Source organism: Schistocerca piceifrons, chromosome 2 (genome assembly GCF_021461385.2).
Source record: "Schistocerca piceifrons isolate TAMUIC-IGC-003096 chromosome 2, iqSchPice1.1, whole genome shotgun sequence".
In the NCBI taxonomy this organism is placed as follows: domain Eukaryota; kingdom Metazoa; phylum Arthropoda; class Insecta; order Orthoptera; family Acrididae; genus Schistocerca; species Schistocerca piceifrons.
The window spans coordinates 206782890-206804256 of NC_060139.1; the positions used below are offsets into that span (position 1 = coordinate 206782890).

A 21367-nucleotide genomic window follows, 5' to 3' on the forward strand; every position below is an offset into this window, starting at 1 on the left:
TTCCTAATCTAATTCCCTCAGCATCACCCGACTTAATTAGACTACATTCCATTATCCTTGTTTTGCTTTTGTTGATGTTCATCTTATATCCTCCTTTCAAGACACTGTCCATTCCATTCAACTGCTCTTCCAAGTCCTTTGCTGTCTCTGACAGAATTACAATGTCATCGGCGAACCTCAAAGTTTTTATTTCTTCTCCATGAATTTTAATACCTACTCCGAATTTTTCTTATGTTTCCTTTACTGCTTGCTCAATATACAGATTGAACAACATCGGGGAGAGGCTACAACCCTGTCTTACTCCCTTCCCAACCACTGCTTCCCTTTCATGTCCCTCGACTCTTATAACTGCCATCTGGTTTCTGTACAAATTGTAAATAGCCTTTCGCTCCCTGTATTTTACCCCTGCCACCTTTAGAATTTGAAAGAGAGTATTCCAGTCAACATTGTCAAAAGCTTTCTCTAAGTCTACAAATGCTAGAAACGTAGGTTTGCCTTTCCTTAATCTTTCTTCTAAGATAAGTCGTAAGGTCAGTATTGCCTCACGTGTTCCAGTGTTTCTACAGAATCCAAACTGATCTTCCCCGAGGTTGGCTTCTAGTTTTTCCATTCGTCTGTAAAGAATTCGTGTTAGTATTTTGCAGCTGTGACTTATTAAACTGATAGTTCGGTAATTTTCACATCTGTCAACACCTGCTTTCTTTGGGATTGGAATTATTATATTCTTCTTGAAGTCTGAGGGTATTTCGCCTGTTTCATACATCTTGCTCACCAGATGGTAGAGTTTTGTCAGGACTGGCTCTCCCACGGCCGTCAGTAGTTCCAATGGAATATTGTCTACTCCGGGGGCCTTGTTTCGACTCAGGTCTTTCAGTGCTCTGTCAAACTCTTCACGCAGTATCATATCTCCCATTTCATCTTCATCTACATCCTCTTCCATTTCCATAATATTGTCCTCAAGTACATCGCCCTTGTATAGACCCTCTATATACTCCTTCCACCTTTCTGCTTTCCCTTCTTTGCTTAGAACTGGGTTTCCATCTGAGCTCTTGATATTCATACAAGTCGTTCTCTTATCTCCAAAGGTCTCTTTAATTTTCCTGTAGGCGGTATCTATCTTACCTCTAGTGAGATAGGCCTCTACATCCTTACATTTGTCCTCTAGCCATCCCTGCTTAGCCATTTTGCACTTCCTGTCGATCTCATTTTTGAGACGTTTGTATTCCTTTTTGCCTGTTTCACTTACTGCATTTTTATATTTTCTCCTTTCATCAATTAAATTCAATATTTCTTCTGTTACCCAAGGATTTCTACTAGCCCTCGTCTTTTTACCTACTTGATCCTCTGCTGCCTTCACTACTTCATCCCTCAAAGCTACCCATTCTTCTTCTACTGTATTTATTTCCCCCATTCCTGTCAATTGCTCCCTTATGCTCTCCCTGAATCTCTGTACAACCTCTGGTTCTTTTAGTTTATCCAGGTCCCATCTCCTTAAATTCCCACCTTTTTGCAGTTTCTTCAGTTTTAATCTACAGGTCATAACCAATAGATTGTGGTCAGAGTCCACATCTGCCCCTGGAAATGTCTTACAATTTAAAACCTGGTTCCTAAATCTCTGTCTTACCATTATATAATCTATCTGATACCTTTTAGTATCTCCAGGGTTCTTCCATGTATACAACCTTCTTTCATGATTCTTAAACCAAGTGTTAGTTATGATTATGTTGTGCTCTGTGCAAAATTCTACCAGGCGGCTTCCTCTTTCATTTCTGTCCCCCAATCCATATTCACCTACTATGTTTCCTTCTCTCCCTTTTCCTACTCTCGAATTCCATTCACCCATGACTATTAAATTTTCGTCTCCCTTCACTACCTGAATAATTTCTTTTATCTCATCATACATTTCATCAATTTCTTTGTCATCTGCAGAGCTAGTTGGCATATAAACTTGTACTATTGTAGTAGGCATGGGCTTCATGTCTATCTTGGCCACAATAACGTGTTCACTATGCTGTTTGTATTAGCTTACCCGCACTCCTATTTTTTTATTCATTATTAAACCTACTCCTGCATTACCCCTATTTGATTTTGTGTTTATAACCCTGTAGTCACCTGACCAGAAGTCTTGTTCCTCCTGCCACCGAACTTCACTAATTCCCACTATATCTAACTTCAACCTATCCATTTCCCTTTTTAAATTTTCTAACCTACCTGCCCGATTAAGGGATCTGACATTCCACGCTCCGATCCGTAGAACGCCAGTTTTCTTTCTCCTGATAACGACATCCTCTTGAGTAGTCCCCGCCCGGAGATCCGAATGGGGGACTATTTTACCTCCGGAATATTTTACCCAAGAGGACGCCATCATCATGTAATCATACAGTAAAGCTGCATGCCCTCGGGAAAAATTACGGCTGTAGTTTCCCCTTGCTTTCAGCCGTTCGCAGTACCAGCACAGCAAGGCCGTTTTGGTTATTGTTACAAGGCCAGATCAGTCAATCATCCAGACTGTTGCCCTTGCAACTACTGAAAAGGCTGCTGCCCCTCTTCAGGAACCACACGTTTGTCTGGCCTCTCAACAGATACCCCTCCGTTGTGGTTGCACCTACGGTACGGCTATCTGTATCGCTGAGGCACGCAAGCCTCCCCACCAACGGCAAGGTCCATGGTTCATGGGGGGGAGTTCTTTAGTGGACAAAGAAAATACCTGTGATCTCACTCGGCAGCCATCTTGTAACACATACATATGTGCACTCTTACACACACACACACACACACACACACACACACACACACACACACACACACTCCTGTGCAGCTACATTTTGTGTGTGTGTGTGTGTGTGTGTGTGTGGGCGCGCGCGCGATAACTTAGTGCTTCTACTGTCTGATGTGTTGTCTCTTTTACTCCAAAATTATTTACAAATTTAATAAATTGCGTGTTACCCCAGGATATCTACTGGGTCATGTCAGATTGCTTCCTTCTTCTTCCATTTCTTTCCTCCAGTCCATATTTGCCTATTTTTTCCCTCTCTTCCTTTTCCACATAGTACAGTGTATTATCTCTGTAACAGTCTGGATAATTCCTTTTATTACATCATACATTTATGATGTTTTTATGCAGAATGAAAATTTTACCAAGGCCGGGATTCAAACCCAGGTCTTCTGCTCATTAGGCCACCCTGGCACAGTGGCTTTGCGCAACTGCACTGAATACTACGCCTCCGTCCTCAATCTGAATCCGCATTCCTGCCTCAGCCCTCATGGTATTCCCCCAAAACTTGAACAGCATTGCAGATGCTCTCCAACTGTAATGGAATAGCACCTCAGAATTGAATGAAATGGGGTATCCTGCTTAAAACCCAGGCATAGGTGCTTTAATCAAATGAAATTATATGATGGTGTATATATACAGACTGAAGTGACAAATGAAAATTTTTATCGAGGCCTGGACTTGAACCCAGGTCTCCTGCTATTCCGGTACAGTTGGAGAGCTTCTACAATCTGTAATGCTTCTTGAGTATAGGGGTAATACCAAGTGGGTTGAGGTGGGAATGAGAATTTTGATTGAAGAGGGAGGTGTGCTAGGGTAGCATGTGCAGTTGTGCAAAGCCACTGTGCCAGGGTGGAGTAGTGGTCAGTGCATCCGCCTAGTGAGCAGGGGATCCAGCCTTGGTACAAAGTGTCATTCGTCACTTCAGTCTGTGTATGTACATTGTAGATGTTTGGAACTTGAAAAGGTCTCCAGAACCCTGTTGATTAATTTGCGTAAAATACCTGTTTTGAAAAATTTCAGTTTAGAATAATCTTGAAATCTTAAATCCAAGTGCCTATCACTATTATGAAACAGTTCATAATAGATGCAATTACAGTTGATATTTTTCCTCTTCAAAGGTTCTCCTACTTGCTCACAGTCATCAAGTAGCGCAGTTATGGAGTGGAGAGTTTCTTGGATTTTCTGTTCACAGTACAAAATCTCACTTGTTTGATTCTGATGGATATTGTACAATACAATGGTTGGAGTAAGTATTTGGTTAAATGTGTTCAAGAGGAAAACAAATTTGAAATCTTCTAAAGATGCCAAAAAGCCTTTAATTGGTGATAAAATATCTGAGTCAGTTTCTTGACAATGTTCTGCATAGCACTAAATGCATCGCAAGGTTTGGTTCTGTTTCTTCACACAGCGTTTACGAATCTTGATAATTCCATTGCTTTGCATGGACATGTGGATTATGATGTTGCAAAGATTTAACACATTTAAAAGACCTTGGAAAAAGAAGCTGCATGTCCATTAACCAAACTGAAAAACAGTTTACACTCTGGTATCCAAACTGTTACCACTGTAATTACTGAAAATACTGCTGCCTACCATCTTTAGGAACCAAATGTTAGTCTGGCTTCTCCACATCTACATCTACATAGATACTCCACAAGCCACTGCGTAATACGTGGCATCGGGTATCCTGTACCACTACTCGTCATTTCTCCTCCTGTTCCACTCAAAAATAGAGCGATGGAAAAACAACTGTCTCAATGCCCCTCCACATGAACCCTAATTTCTCATATCTTATCTTCGTGGTCCTTATGCCTGATGTATGTTGACGGGAGCAGAATCGTTTGACAGTCAGTTTCAAATGCTGGTTCTCTAAATTTTCTTAATAGTGTTTCCCGAAAAGAACGCTTCCTTCCCTACATTGCTTCCCATTTGAAGTTGTCAAAGCACCTCTGTAACACTTATGTTTTGTTTGACCCTACCGGTAACAAATGTAGCAGCTCTCCTCTGAATTGCCTCGATGTCTTCCTTGAATCCGACATGGTACAGATCCCAAACATTCAAGCAGTACTTAAGAATAGGTGCACCAGTGTCTTATATGTGTTCTCCTTTACAGGTAAACCACTCTTTCCTAAAATTCTCCCAATAAACCGAAGTTGACAGTTTGACTTCCCTACCATAGTTTTCACATACACCTCTTCAGTGTGGTTGCACCAGTGGTATGCTATCTGTATCATTGAGGCTTGCAAGCCACTCCATCATGGCAAGGTTCATGGTTTGTGGGCATGACAGATGTCACATTTAAAAATTTTACGTAGTAATGTATCTGAAGCGTTTATCGAGTATTATTGAGTTCTCTTTGTGCAACATATTGCAGAGTCATCATATAGGGTATTTAACATAATTCATTTCACATATCAGTTGAATACTGTGTTTTTAGTTAGTTTGTAACTCTTAACTTCTTGACATACTTTCCTCACTACAATTCAATGGTCACCATAGTTATTGTATTGACTTGAGAAACTGTTCATATTTTGCAGCCCAAAAAATGGTATCTGGATCTTCTTTAAGCGTGATATGAACCACATGATCCTACTGTATTTCTCATAGGAAATAAAGCTTTTTTATCTTTTTTTCAAGTTCATACATTTTGCTGTTTGCCTCCAAGGTGTAGTTTACCATATCTACATACATCAAAGAAAGTTTTGCATCACCTTGGTTCTGACAGTTCTGGAACCTGTACAGAAAATTGGTTTAAAGATCAACGTAAACATCATTTCAGCCCTTTTTATTGCTCATGAAAAGCTCACACTGCATGTTGTACCACCATACAGCCAGACCTTCAGAGGTGGTGGTCCAGATTACTGTACGACATCGGTATCTCTAATACACAGTTGCACGTCCTCTTGCATTGATGCATGCCTGTATTCGTCGTGGTATGCTATCCTCTAGTTCATCAAGGCACTGTTGGTCCAGATTGTCCCACTCCTCAACAGCGATTCGGCGTAGATCCCTCAGAGTGGTTGGTGGGTCACAGCCATTGTCAATCTAGCCCAGGCATGTTCGATAGGGTTCATGTCTGGAGAACATGCTGGCCACTCTAATCGAGCGATGTCATTATCCTGAAGGAAGTCATCACAAGATGTGCACGATGGTGGCGTGAATTGTCGTCATTGAAGACTATTGGCTTGCCAATATGCTGCTGATATGGTTGCGCTATCGGTCGGAGGATGGCATTCACGTATCGTACATCCGTTACGGTGCGTTCTGTGACCACCAGCAGGGTACATTGGCCCCACATAATGCCACCCCAAAACAGCAGGAAACCTCCACCTTGTTGCACTTACTGGACAGTGTGTCTTTGACATTCAGCCTGACCGGGCTGCCTCCATACGCGCTTCCGATGATTGTCTGGTTGAAGGTATATGCAACACTCATCGGTGAAGAGAACATGATTCTGATCATGAGCGGTCCATTCGGCATGTTGTTGGGACCATCTCTACTGCGCTGCGTGGTGTCGTGGTTACAAAGAGGGACGTCGGGAGTGAAGTTGCGCATCATGAAGCCTATTGTGCACAGTTTGAGTCATAACACGACATCCTGTGGCTGCACAAAAAGCTTTATTCAACATTGTGGCGTTGCTGTTAGGGTTCCTCCGAGCCATAATATGTATGTAACAGTGATCCACTGCAGTAGTAGCCCTTGGGTAGCCGGAGTGAGGCATGTCATTGACCATACCTGTCTCTCTGTATCTCCTCCATGTCCGAAGAACATCGCTTTGGTTCATTCTGAGACACATGGACACTTCCCTTGTTGAGAGCCCTTCCTGGCACAAAGTAACAATGCGGACATGATTGAACTGCAGTATTGACCATCTAGACATGGTTGAACTACAGATAAAATGAGCCATGTACCTCCTTCCTGGTGGAATGACTGGAATTTATAGGTTATCCGACCCTGTCTGTGTAATAGACGCTGCTCATGCATGTTTGTTTACATCTTTGGGTGGGTTTAGTGACATCTCTGAACAGTCAAAGAGACTGTGTCTGTGATACAATATCCACAGTCAACATCTGTCTTCAGGAGTTCTGGGAACCAGGGTGATGCAAAACTTCCTTGACTTGTGTATATGTTTATGTCATTGTTACACATAGCGTGTTGTCCTTTCCCTAGTCTGATCTTGTACTAGTGAAGTGTACCTGTATGTGAGGGCTGTGGTTTTTGATAGATTTTATTTCAACTGATATTCTAAATGCGAAAGTTTGTTTGTCTGTTACTTTTCATGACTAAACTGCTGAACACATTTTTTTTTAATTTAGTATAGAGATAACTTGGATGCTGAGGAAGAACGTACACCACTTTATAAAGTGTGTAGTACGAGATATTTATTGATATAAAGAATATAATGTGAATTAGGGAAAAATATTTTTCTTTGAAAAAGATATTTACTCTTTGACTTTTGAACTTTCTCATATATGTAAAAATGCTTTTGTTGGTTAATATGTTCTACATAACATGATTCGAAGTTATGAATACAATGTTTGTACAATCCTCAACATGTTTCATCCATACTTAAATATTGATATTATATGTGCAAAAGTAACTTTGTTACATTTTCACAACTAAACCACTGAAACGATTTAGATTACATTTGGTATACAGATAGCTTGAAGCCTGAGAAAGAATATAAGCTACCTTAGAAGGTTAAAAATCGACCACTAAGAAGGTGAAGTAGAGAATAGAACATCTGTTTTTACATCAGTGAACATAAACCATGTTGTAAAAAATTATTAAATTTGTTGCATAATGTACATCATGTAGTATAATGCTTCGATAGCATGATGCATAGATACATGCTCCTGCCCATCCCATCGTTCAGCAGCAACGCTACATGTGCTTCCATCATTGTGTGTTTGGGGGGGGGGGGGGGGTTGTTGATCACAAGCCGTGGTGCTGTCTACTATTTTGTCTGCTACCTCTGCCACTTTCACATCAGAGCATTTCTGATGTCTTTTTGCTAACACCATGTCCCATGAGCAACTCAGATGGAAACTGATGCCCCAGCTGACAAGATCATCATGTACTTGTACCTCTACTGTCTCTTTGAGGACTGAAAACCAGAACCTGATGGTGCAGCAGTGGACCTTTGTCTATTCAGAAACAAACATGGCCTTCATTGTTGCCTTCCTCTCCAGACTTGTCTGTTTGGTTGAGGCAAACACTCCTCACATGCTCTGAACAGCACTGTGATATGGGTCGCTGTGTGTAGCCAATGTACTGCATGCCACACTCACAACTGATGCTGTAGGTGCCAGGTGGTCTCTGACAGACCCAAGCATATTCTTGATTTTAACTATTTTCTGCTCAAAGGTTACAATCGAGAAAGACCAACTAAAACTGCAGGCACCTGGCGTCAGTTGCGAGTGTAGCTAGCAGTATGTGGTGTACGCGGAGCTGCAGTCTGCATATTTTGGTCACCACACTTACAGGTATGTTTCATGGACCAGGTACAGCCCCTGTCTGTTAATAAATAGAAGAGACAACGTACTGTTTACAGTCAATCTGCCAACAGCTGCCACAGTGTCTGGGGCTGCCAGCTTTGCCATTGTGGCATGCAAGTCACAACACACGGCACTGCAAAGTGTAGGCGCTAATCTATGTCCATGAGGCCACATGCTTTCATGATGCTGCACATGTATCCTTCTGCAGACCTGTACTTAGGGCAGCACTCCACCCAGTGAGGGTCAGTTACTTCCTGAGCTCCGAGCGATTAACAGCTGCCATAAGTTTCCACTACGAGTCTTCAATGGGCCCCACTGTCACTGCAATACCCTGCTGCCTGCCAAGGTGCTGTTGCCCTTGGACTGAGCCACATCTGCAACTGTGCTTCCACCAGCTGTTCCTTGTGCACCACTGCATAGTAGTCATTGTGACTGCCCATGAGTGGAACTATGTCATTACGACACCTTGCTGCTCACCAGTTGACTGCCTCTGAGCTCCCAGCCTCAGAGGACTGTGTCGTCATTCATCTTCCTTGCTCCTCAAGACATTACAATTCTCAAGTTGTGTAGACATTATTCTCAGAAGTTGTATTTAGTTTGATTCTTATAATAAACACTTGTTATTTCAAAGAGTACATTTCTCTACATTCAGGCACACCACTCAGCAAAGGATATTACACATTACATCAGCCGAACATTGTGATGTACCTTGCAGCTCTGTTTGGAGCAAGGGAGGAGCCTTCACCTTGGCCAGACTGACAAGTCTGCAGTGGCACAGATGATGTGCAATGCCAGCGAGTTGTGGGATTCGGTCATCAAGGAGGTGATGAAAACAAAAGTATATGATGATCTTGTCAACCAGTACAGTGGTTTCCAACTGAGCTCCTCATAGTATTCAGTGTTTGTGGTATTCAGTGCTTGCAAAAAGTACATCAGGAACATTGTTGTGAAAGTGGGAGCAGCAATAGGTAGAATAGACAGGCACATCAGGACCAGGGCTCAATGCCCAGACCTCCGTGGAAGGGCCAGCACCAGAATGGAATTTCTGGAACCCTTACCAGCCAGTCCTCCCTCCCTCCTGCCACAACCACTGGACATAACAGCTCCTCTGAAGGCAATGGGTTGGTCCACCTGTAAGGCTATCTGTAGAGAAATCTGTGGTCTAGTGGTTATGAATGAATGAACTGGGCATTAAACTGACATGTCACTTGAGGATGATGACTCAGTGACTTGTTGAAACATTGCAACAACATGACTGCACAGTGTGGCTGTTAATCTGAGAATTTCATCAGCAAAACAGTTTGACCTTACAAATTTGGCATACAATTTATCCACAGTGTTTATTACACCTCTTTACATGTTCTGAAGTTGACAGGTTTTTCCTTCATTGTTAACAAGGCTAGAAGTTGAGAAAAGGGGAGGGGGGGATACTTCATTGAACTCCACCTTTTACAATTTTTATCTTTAATGGGGGTTTCAAGCCAGAAAATTGTGAATGCTGGTAACAAGTAGTTCCATATGTACTACTAAAAATGCTGTCTACTGTGTGTGTTACTTTGTCTTCTTGTATTTATTTTCTTGTTTTTGAATTCAGCTGAACGTGTAATGTGCAGTAATGCAAAATACTCTCTTATGAATTAACACTTTTTTCCACAGACACCTTCATGTACCACATATTAAAAAAAAACCATTTCTCTGTGAAGCTACACTGAATTGATTTCAGTTCTTCACCTCTATTACCTTAATTACTGTAGAATGTAATTCAGCATATTCTGTGTAGGTCCTACGAAGCCTCTCCCTGTAGTATTTCTTCCATCAGACAACTAGCACTATATCTGTGGATTTCCTTCACCGTATAAATGACTTACACATTTATTATTCCCAATTAATGTCTTTATTTATTAAGCAGTTTCTGCATAGTAGTCAGTACCACACCAATTCTGCTTCTTCTTTTTCTACTGACTCTGCCTAATATTTCATGCCACAAACCATAATAAGACTCTTGACAGTGTTTCATTTAAATATCATATTTCTCATTTAACTGAACATCGTTTGCCAAATATCTATTATCATGCAAAACAGAACGCTTGATTGTGTCACTCTGAGTGCTGCATGTTATATGTTCATATGTAGATTGCTGTATAACAGTATTGCTCCTCAATTACATTATGTAACTTATCTCTGTTTCAGTTATTGACAGCAATTATCCTCTTTCTTTTGCTACTTGGTTCAGCACATGCCCAAGAAATAGCTAGGATGCTTCGGTATGACATTACAGATAGTGAAGAAAGGCAGGGAACTGAACCTGAAGATATTGACTTTTCAATGAAACGCACACCAATTACAAATAATGAACTCCAGTTACAAACTGCTGAACATGAGCTTTTGGGTGAGTGCAATAACTGCTCATTACCAGTTTGTCACATAGATGATTTTAGTGTGATTCTCTTTATGTTTACAGTAGATGAATGTTCTTCTTTTGACAGTTCATAAAATTTATTTGTTTGTCATGAAAGTAACATGACGTTATTTAAAATTACCAAACCCTGTACAATATTGATATCATTATCGTGTGTATTAGAAAAGACTAGTATAAAATGTACTATGTATGTATAAAACAGCTTCAAACATCTGATTACTTTCCAAGTGAGTTAATGTGTTAAATATTTGATGTTAAAATGTAAGCAAGACAAAGTTTAGAAAAGGTTTGAAATTATACTTTAACCCTGTGGCGATTAGCGTCCACTACAGTGGACAACTGTTAATGGTCACTTCTTTGGCATTTTCGATCAGTCCTGAGGCTGCAAATGCACACAGTTCACTGCAGTGTGCACTCCCTACTGGTGTTGTGTCCTGCATGCATTTGCAGCCTCATGACTGATTGGAAACGCCAGAGAATTGACCATTAAAAGTTGTCCACTGCAGGTTTAAGGTTTTTGGAAATTGATAAGTGTTCTCATTGTGAAACACTGGATGAATACAATCTCGATAATTTGAGCTCCACTGTAAGCAAGAGCAAGTTCTTCACACATCTCAATGTTTATGATGTCATATCTGCTGGACTATTTGTCATACTATGATATAATTTTGCAGGTATATTCAGTGATATATGTAGATACTGTCTCCAAACAGTGTTGCAAATAGAGTTGGTGGCAAAGAAGTAATGAATTTAAAAGCCATGCCTGATGCTGAAGTTCTACTGCATGAACAGTGAAAACGTAGTAAATGATAAACTTTTTTCTCATTAGTTTGTGAGAAATGTCACCAACAATAAGTGTCTCAGAGATTTGAAATTGTATGTAAAGTTTGCTGGAGGTTGCTAAGTGCTCTCATTCTCAAATATTGGATGAATGAAGTCCATGTATCTATGTGCTGTCAGTTACGCTGCTTCGAGACAAATACACAGTTTCCAGCTGTAATACTTGTCTTATTGTGTTCAACTTTTAACTAAGGTTGTATCTCTTAATGAGCAGATTATGGCATCATTTTAAATTTTGAAATTTGGCCAATAATTACACAAAGTATTGAAAATCAAGTTTTTGTTGGCCCTGGAGGCTATTATGCTACCTGCAACTGGTACTGGGTTCTGGGATAGTCACTTAGTAGTATTGATGGTTTATGACACAGCACTTTCACACAATGTTGATTCAGCAATTAGTGACATCAAACACTTCTGCTGTTACCTTTATAAGGTGTGCATTGGCCATGCAAAAACTGCTGTAGTAGGTGAGATGATATTTGTGGTGATCTTTATTCAGACATTGCTAACTCCATCTGAAAGCCCCACTTCTGCAGATTGCTTCAACAACTTGCAACTCCAAATCAGTCTGCTAAAAGACTTCCAGGTTGTCCACTGTTCTTTATGACACAGAGGCAGTTCTAATGCTTTAGATGACAAGAAGCGACGTGAAGCTGGTTTGCAAAGTTCCTACCTCTCACCCATAGGTTGACTTATTTGGTATACAGAGCCAGTCTTCTTCTCTGGATAGCTGGCCATGTCAATCTCCAAAAACTTCTTCTCCGAAGAATAATGCTGGTTAAGGGAATTTATCAGACTCTCTCTCTACTCTTGAAATAATTTGGTACTCAAAGAATACTTTTAGTTCAGTCATGGTATATTTCAACTTCCACAAAAAAACAAATTCACCACTTCTCATATAAATATTTGGACTTGTGCGAGTCAACGAAGTCGTCAAACATTAGGCTCTATTAGGATACATTTACAACAGGGTTGGTTTAATAACCACCAGAGAATATGAACATGTCTTGCTTCTAGCAAGTCCAACACATGAATTACTTAAAAGTCTGATCTCATTTCTTCATTTGGTCTTAACAATCATCCCAGTCACTAAACCACCAAAGAATAGCACAGGCTCTTCTCTACACATACACTGAAACTCTATGGATCGTGCAGCAGGTACTTGTCGGCTGCCGCATTGTCCACATTTTGCTTGTGACTGTTTTTAGACTGCACACACAAACATTCAATGCGCAGTAGGTTGGATTCATCTCTCTCGCACTTCCGTTTAAAATATTGTGGGTTCGAGATGGAGGAAGGCCAAGTGGTTCTAGAATTTACATGGAAATTCCCGAAGCACTACATATTTCCCCTCTCAGATCGAACACGCGATATTTTATATACCATCATTATGTACATGTATATCACATAGAATAACAATTCATCTTTCAACAGTATACCTTGTTCTTTTAAGAATCGTGAATACCCTTTTTCTTTTTATTTAGCTACGCCTTATTTTTTTCATTTTACTTTAATTATAAAACGCGAACATTTCAATCAGTGTTGGAGTTAGCTCTTTCAGTAGGCCTAAAAATCGTGAGGACCAATTTTTTATTCTATTTTTTCTGCTCTTTATCCAATCGTAAATTCCAGGTGTTCAGGACACTTGAGTACTTTATTCTTTATTCTAATTCCTTGTACTATTTTTCCTTAGTACATACTAGTATCATTATTTATAGTAGTTTGTAGTCTGGGGAAGTCTGGGCAAAATAAAAGTGTTCCCTTTTGACACTCGTAAACTTACCTAAAACATAATAAAGCTAGTGGTGTATAGAATTCAAACTTACCAGAATAATTCCTATTAAATGTGTGACTTCTGTCACGATAATGTCCTTTTCCCCTAGGATCAGTACCTATACCTTACATGTGGGTTGATCCTAGGAGTGCACTTCCTCCTTCTGTTCTGGTACGTACACCCCTTTATAAAATATCCCTATTCACCAGACCACAGGTCTTCCTATCTCTTTGTAGGTACACCTGCCCTTTATTCTTAGCAAATGCTGGGTATGTCCCCCTTATCCTTTATGAGTAGGCCTCATGGTTCATTGTCCTAGTATACATCTTTATGTACACTATAATTAAATATTTCCTGGTAAAAATAAATCTATTTTACACTTCACACTCACTTCTTAGTACCTCCTCTAATACCCTAGAGTCCTCTTCCACTTCTCAACTTCTATAATCTTGTAGATACTATGTCTACACATATTATTCAACTTGTGGTAGATACTATGTCTACCTGTATTAATCAACTCTTAGTAGATACTATGTCTACACATAATGATGGAGTCCCACTACTCTATGACTCACTCACACTTCATCAGAGTGTTTTCTACCCTGACTTTTCTTAAATGATTATCATGATTAACTCCAACCTTGCTTATCACTGTTTTATGATTATTCCACAAGCTTTCTCTATACACAAGATAACACAAAAAAAGGAACGACGTAGAACTGTCACTTAAAAAACAATGTGTGTATCTTTCCAGATGTACACATATCTTTTTCCCCTACAACCCTTGGTGGTTCTTAATCCTTCTAATCTGTAACTTCATTGTTTGTGTATTCGTATTTTTTTGTGTGTATGCAGAAGTGTTTTTGTGTAGTCTGATTCTTTGGCCTTCTTATCTGAAGAAAAGTTGAAGGTTATTGGAAACCACGGAAACTAGGAAGGACTTCTGTGATAGAAATAGATGAATATGGAAAGAAGGAGAAATAGATAGGTCCTCAAATGAGAAGTAAGAAAGGAAAAAAGGTAGATGTGGTTGCTAAGATTGAAGAAGAGAAAGAAGACAGCCCCAAAGACAGGAAACCATTCCCATCACCCTTCCCCAGGATCTCTACCTCGCCGGTACTTGAGTGAGAAGCCGGAGGAGGTATGGTGTTAAATCATCTCCTACAGAACAGACATTCCCACGTTCACCGTTGAGGTCCGCGAAGAAAATCTTAGCAACCCTATGGAAATGGCAAATAGTGAAGAATCAGGCACACTTGTTTGTGAGGGTCGTTTGAAAGGTGTGATGTGTGTTTTGTGTTAGTCACGATTTATCTGTCAGTGTAAATCATGCTTTTACCTACACTACCCCCCCCCCCCTTCCGACATTGATACAAACCCTCCCATCTCTCATAAAAGGTATAAAATATTCTGTACCAAGTATAAAATTATATATTACATTATAACAGTCATTTAATTAGTCAAACAATATTATGTTTTCCACAGATATAATATTCCATTCAGCTTACAAATAAAAATATGCTTCAATGACTTTAACTCGATTATCTTACATTCAGTGTGAGAATGGTATTCTCATGATTTCAGAAATTATTTTGAAAGTTACGTGCCAGATATGGTTCTCCCTACTTATGTAGAACTATGTGACAAACAAAGGATTACCAGGCAGCTTTCAAGAAAACAATTTTTGGAATCATTGTAATTATGATTCATATTAATAGAATAAACAAGTTAAATGACGTTGATTTCACCCAGACTTCTGGCCACAGATTTGCACAGAAAACTGGTGAAGAGATTAATTACAAGGACTAATTAAGGCAAAAATAAAACCTAACTGTATGTGGAGACCGCGTCAGCTGCAGTCAACATTGCAATCGAAACCACGGGAGAGAATGGCTGGCTAGGCAAATTTAATCATCTTATTTCAGGTATAATATGCGTACCAATTCCCACTTCATGTCACTGCCGAGTAAAGTAAGGATAAGTTGGGGCGAGCCGGGACGAGTCATGAAGACAGGTAGGGGCAACCCTGGAACAATAGAGGGAGACACAATCAAAATTCCTAGCGGGCACAACCCTCTAACAACCGAGTACAACGCAGTCAAAATTCCTAGTGGGAACAACCATCTAACAACCAAGGATGACGCAGTCAAAATTCCTAACAGGCACAACCCTCTAACAACCGAGGATGACGCAGTCACACACCAGGAGCAATTTTGGGTGACGTGATCACAATTTCTCAAATAACCTCTAAGTGGAGGTTGATAGAATAGTGTAAGAAGTTGGGGGAATTCAGTGCAGGTAAATTTTATTACAGAAGAAACACCGAAAACAGCTTGGGATCTGATGGTCGTCACTCTGCCCGTTAACACAGAATGTTAACGTCTCTGGGAGATATTCAACTTTATGTCCTTTACATTGTACTTTCCTTTTTATGACCCACTAAAAATAATGTCTTGGGATGGATTACTGTTCGAACCTGGTATTGTCCTTCATACATTTGGAAAAACCTGTGTGTGCTGTTTTACAAGGGCTAGGTCATCGACATTGTACCGTGGTTATACAGCTTTCTCATTATGCTTACTCACTCTTTGTCATGCCTTTTCAACTAAATTTCGAGAAACTATTTCCTGATTCAGTTCATAGTTGACAATAAGATGTCCAGACCAAGTAAAACATTTAATGAGAGGTTCTCCTACAAAGGGTTTGCCTATTACTTCCAAAGGTGTTAATCCAGTTGATAAATGTGGTAATTCATTTAAAATAAGTTCAAAATCTTTAATTTTCGTTGCCCATAAGGTATGTTTTTTGTGGCAGTAGGTGCAGCATAATTTCCCAATTTCGTTCATAACTCTTTCGTACGGGTTATAGTTGGATATTAATACTTAATGAATATTCTTCCATAGCTAGAAATTCTTTAAATTCGTTATTGACAAATTGTGACCCATTATCTGTGAGACATCGTTTTGATTTTCCCACCTCCAGAAAGTACTTTGCAAACAGTGTATAACCATCTGTGTATTTACCGTATTTACTCGAATCTAAGCCGCACTCGAATCTAAGCCGCACCTGAAGAATGAGACTCGAAATAAAGGAAAAAAAAAATTCCCGAATCTAAGCCGCACCTGAAATTTGAGACTCGAAATTCAAGGGGACAGAAAAGTTTTAGGCCGCACCTCCAAATAGAAACAAAGTTGGCCCATTGTGATACGAGACACAATTTAGGTCGAATGAATGACGATACAGCTACAGTAGTTTGGTTCGAGTCGTAACCTTAGCAGTTAAGCTTTGCCACGTAGCCATTGCTATGCGTCAGGCGCTCCGTCCGTATTTATACGGGTACCCTTCCTTTTTCACGTGTTTCGTCTGGTTTGAATCGATTGCTTATTTTGCTTTGGTCTGATAAGTGCCGTTTTCTTTGTTATAGGTGTTTGCGACACTCTTAAGCTGAAAATACATTACTGCACTGTGTCATGCATTGTTTGTCGCATTCTGATAGTGCGTGTTTACGGACTGTCGCGACTCGCGGCATGGCTTGCTTTTGTGCGCGCTACCGCCGCACCGCCGCGTACAATAAAAAGAGAGGAATCGTCTCATTAGCGAAACAATGGCAAGAGACGTTACTTACACTGCTGCTTTCTTTGATAATGATCAACAAGAATCAAATAATAGATAGAACATGTTCTGAACGAGGGTTAGGCGAAAATTTTCTCCGTTTGAAAATCTTTGCGGCCGCTTCTTTATTACATCAAATTCTGCACAGAAATTAGAGTCATCTTAGATTTAAAAATCTAGTCACTTGCCGTGCTTCATTTCTGACTGAATCACTATTAGGCATAAGAATAATACGAATATAAACATGACACGATACGTATATTCTTCCGCGTTTGCTGTTGTCTCATTCTAGTTTCGTAGTTTATTAGGCAGACAGGATTTAAATGAGATAGCAGCAAACACGAAAGAATACATTGCAAAATGTTTATATTCGTATTATTCTTATGGTGAAGAGAATACTGTATGTGATTCAAATTTCATCAGGTTCCTATTAGCAACTATCTCTTCTCACAGATAGGAAAAAATTCAGAACGTAGAGTTGGCCATATTGACAAACATCCCAAACAGTCTTGCCAGTCAGATTTTCGTAGTACACTGAAATTGTGCTACATTCGAAGATGAACAATATGGAATTTGTATTTACTTCGTTGGATAATGTATGAAAATGCAGTGGTCGAAACTCGCGGCGGAGAAAAAAAGCTCGTCTTCCACTTTTTTTAAAAAAAAAAAAATTATTTACTGACGCAGAGGTTTTGGCGCCAGTATTTATCTTTGTGCCTACAAAGCATGCCCGCGTAGCGCTACATATATTCGACGGTAGAAGTTAGTTGTGGTGGCACGTACCAACATTTTTCATAACTTCCGCTTGGTTTGCACTCGATTCTAAGCCGCAGGCGGTTTTTTGGATTACGAAAACCGGAAAAAAGTGCGGCTTCGATTCGAGTAAATACGGTACTCTTTTGATAGGATATAACTTAACGTATTTTGACCAGCACACTGTGATGACCAAAATGTATGACACATCTCCCTTTTCTTTAGGAACTGGTCCAAAAAAATCTGCTGCTGTAAGATCGTGTAACGATTTAGGAATAATTTGATACGTCTTGTATTTAACATGAGTGTTACTCTCTTTCACCTTTTGACAGAGTTCATAGGGCCTAAAAGATGCTACCTTATGTCTTAGCTTCTTAAAACAATAGAACTTATTCATATGAGCTATACACTTTTTCATTCCGAAGTGTCCATATTCGGTATGAATATATCAAACAATTTCACTTTCCATTAACTTCAGAATGCAAATGCGTCAATGTTGCGGTGTTATACTGTCTCTCCAAAACAAATTATGAACCTACAATTTTCCACTTTCCTGCTCGATTAGGAGGTAAGGAATTCCTGATACATATAGCAAACATTTCTGAAAAGTAGGGATCATGATGGATGTTGTATGTTATTCTTTGGGCCACCTCTTGTATCCTGGTGTGAGTATATTCTACTGTCATAAAATTAATTGCAAAAATTACGCAAGTCCCTCCGTATGTTTTAACTCTTCCATGTCTACTGGTAACCTAGACAAAGCGTCCAGTACAATATTCTCAGAACCTTTTACATACTGTATCCTAATGTCATATTCCTGTAGGAACAACATCCATTGCATTAATCTAGTATGTAACAACCGACTACTCATTAAAAAAGATAGAGCTTGGTGATCAGTATAGACATGGATTTCTGATCCCCAAACTAGTGTTTGGAATTTTTGGATACTCCATACTATTCCCAATAGTTCTTTTTCAGTAGCTGTGTAATTTAATTCATGTTTATTAAGACCACTGCTAGCAAAAACTATTGATCTACGATTTACATTATGTTGTGCACACTCTCCTTGAAAAAGTTCTTCTGCGATACCCCGAAATTTTAAATGGCTCACCCATACTCGGATGGTGTAATATGGGTGATTCTACCTGTGCTCTTTTTACATTTTCAAATGCATCATTTGGCTCTTGATCCCAAACCCATGGGTATTCCCTTTCTTAATAATCATAAAATTCTTGGGTTGTTCAGTTCTTGACATTGTATATACCACCTACAGTATCCGGCCATTCCTAAAAATCCCTTCAACTGTCTTACGTTTCTGGGGGATGGATTTTCTTTAATAGCTTTTATGCTCTCAGGATTCGGTCTAATCCCCTGCACCCCTACAATATGCCCTAGAAACTTAAGCTCTTGTCATGCAAAGTGCGATTTAGACAATTTCACTGTAATACCTTTTTCTTTAAATTTTTTCAGGGTCTTACTCAAGGTTAGACAATGTTCTTCCCAGGTAGCAGAGATTATGAGGATATCATCTACATATATTATTAAATCCTTCAATAAATCTCTTCCTAGTGCCTCATCCAGAGCACATATAAATATGGATACTGAGATATTTAGTCCGAACAGTAACACATTGAAATGATATGATTTACCATCAAACAGAAACACTGTATTCTTCTTTGATTTGCTAATATCCCACTGTCAGGACCATCATGCTAAAACACCTTGCTTTTTCAAATTTGGATACTAATTCATCGATGTTAATTTGTCTGTCTCATTCTGTCTCTATATGCTTATTCAATGTATGCGCATCTAGCACTAACTGCACACCTCCTGTAACCTTTTTCACCACTACTAAAGGGTTATTCATGACACTAGAACTATGTTCTATTATATTGTTGTCAATCATTTTGTCAATTTCCTCCTTAACTGCTTCTTTCAAACTTACCAGTATTGGATATGGCTTACAGAAAAATGGAATGTCATCTATGATTTTAAACTTACATGTGTAATTGCTGATATTACTGGGGCGATCGGAAAATACTACCTCATATTCCATTAGAATTTTATATAAATCTAGTTTTTGTTCACTGTTCAAATATTAGAGATTCATTTAGTTTGTTTTGTATGTCAGCTCGATGTGATACAGGAGTTACATTATCGATCTCTGGTGACTATCGTGCCGTAGCAGTTAATCGTAAACATTGACATTCAGTTGTTTGTCGTGCAATGTAATTATCAGTTACAAATGGTATCCAACATTTACTGTCATCTTTACCAAAGCAAATAAGACTTTCCTCGAAATTCAATATGATATTAAATAACCAATCTAGGCCAAATAAAACATCCCTGTTAATATTTTATACTATTAAAAGTGTTTGACGAAATCTGATATTTCTGATGTGGCAGTTCACTTGGGTTTCATGTTTCATAACCTCACTTTTCGTTCCGGCTATACCAACTGTGGAAGCTCCAGTTACTGGTAACAGCAGTAAGTAATGCTTAATCTGTAATGTGTTAAAGAACACACTAGAAATGGAGTGACACCCCACTCCCCGAGTCTATAAATATGTTAACTTCAGAAGTCTCCATGGTTACTGCTATTATTGGTTGTGGATTGCTGGTAGCCAAGCTTGGTTCTTTCAGTAACAACCATTCTTTTGTAGGTATTTTGTGTGTGAAATTAACATACTTATTCTGATTTTCACTTTGGTGTATGCTCTTGTTGTGATCCTTATTTAAGGCATCAAGTGCGTCCACAAAGGACAACAATTCTTCTACTGTTTTCCAGCTGCTACACAAGATGTCTTTTCTTGCATAGGTAGGTAGGCGTCTGATTAAAATTCAAACTAACCCCTCTTCTTCCATTGGCTTATCTAAGTACTTCACTCACATTAAAAGTCCAGTCAAAATACTTTCTCATTGTTCCCCGTGTATTATTGGTCCCACAAATCTGATATTAGTTTTTTGTGCGCACTAACGGACCAGTATTTTTCCTTAAATTTCTTCCCCAAGAAGAAAAGTTCTCGATATTTACAGTACCTCACTCTCCGTCTTCCCCTAAAAGATACCCAACAGTAAATTCAATCTTTTTTTAATCTTCCCAGTTCTTTGGCAAGGCTTGGTTAAATCTTTTCAGGAAATGAGTGGGATGTACTTCCCCCATTCGGCTTAAACTTAGGGAATTGCCTAGGTAACCCTGAATTGGCTCCCCATTGTAAACCCGTCATTACCTCACTAGTCAATACCACATTAGGAGAAGTCATCCTCTTATCTACCTTGTCCTGAATAAGTTTGAATTCTTTTCATAATTCATCCATACCTTTCTTGGTATCATTGAGTTCAGAAGATAAGACAGGAGATACGTTCTCAGAGATTACTCTCACGGCAACTTTTTGGTCAATTATTTCTTCTACCTGTTCCTCCAGACTACTTATATTTATTAAGTCTGAGGTTGCTAGTTTCTCTTTAAAGTTTCTTTCCACGTTATCTACTTGAGTGTTAACGCCTGCAATTTGCGATTGGACTATCAGTATTAACTTATCCTGCTTTTCAACACTCTCTCTCAAATTGTGCAGGCTTTGCTTTACAGCATCAAATGTAACATTACATACATTTTGAAATGATCCTAACTTCTCACTAAGTTCAGATTCTACATTATTACATTTATATTCAATATCAAATTCTAACTTCATTTC

General features: G+C 39.3%; 1 protein-coding gene across 1 annotated transcript in view; it reads left to right on the forward strand.

The window, feature by feature from the left end:
- The window catches only part of LOC124777536, a 204287-nt gene that overhangs the window by 22500 nt on the left and 160420 nt on the right, over positions 1 to 21367 (forward strand). Inside the window, exon 3 of the mRNA XM_047252987.1 lies at positions 10465 to 10663. Within this exon, the coding sequence (XP_047108943.1) occupies positions 10465 to 10663 (199 nt within the window). The remainder of the gene's footprint in view (positions 1 to 10464; positions 10664 to 21367) is intronic.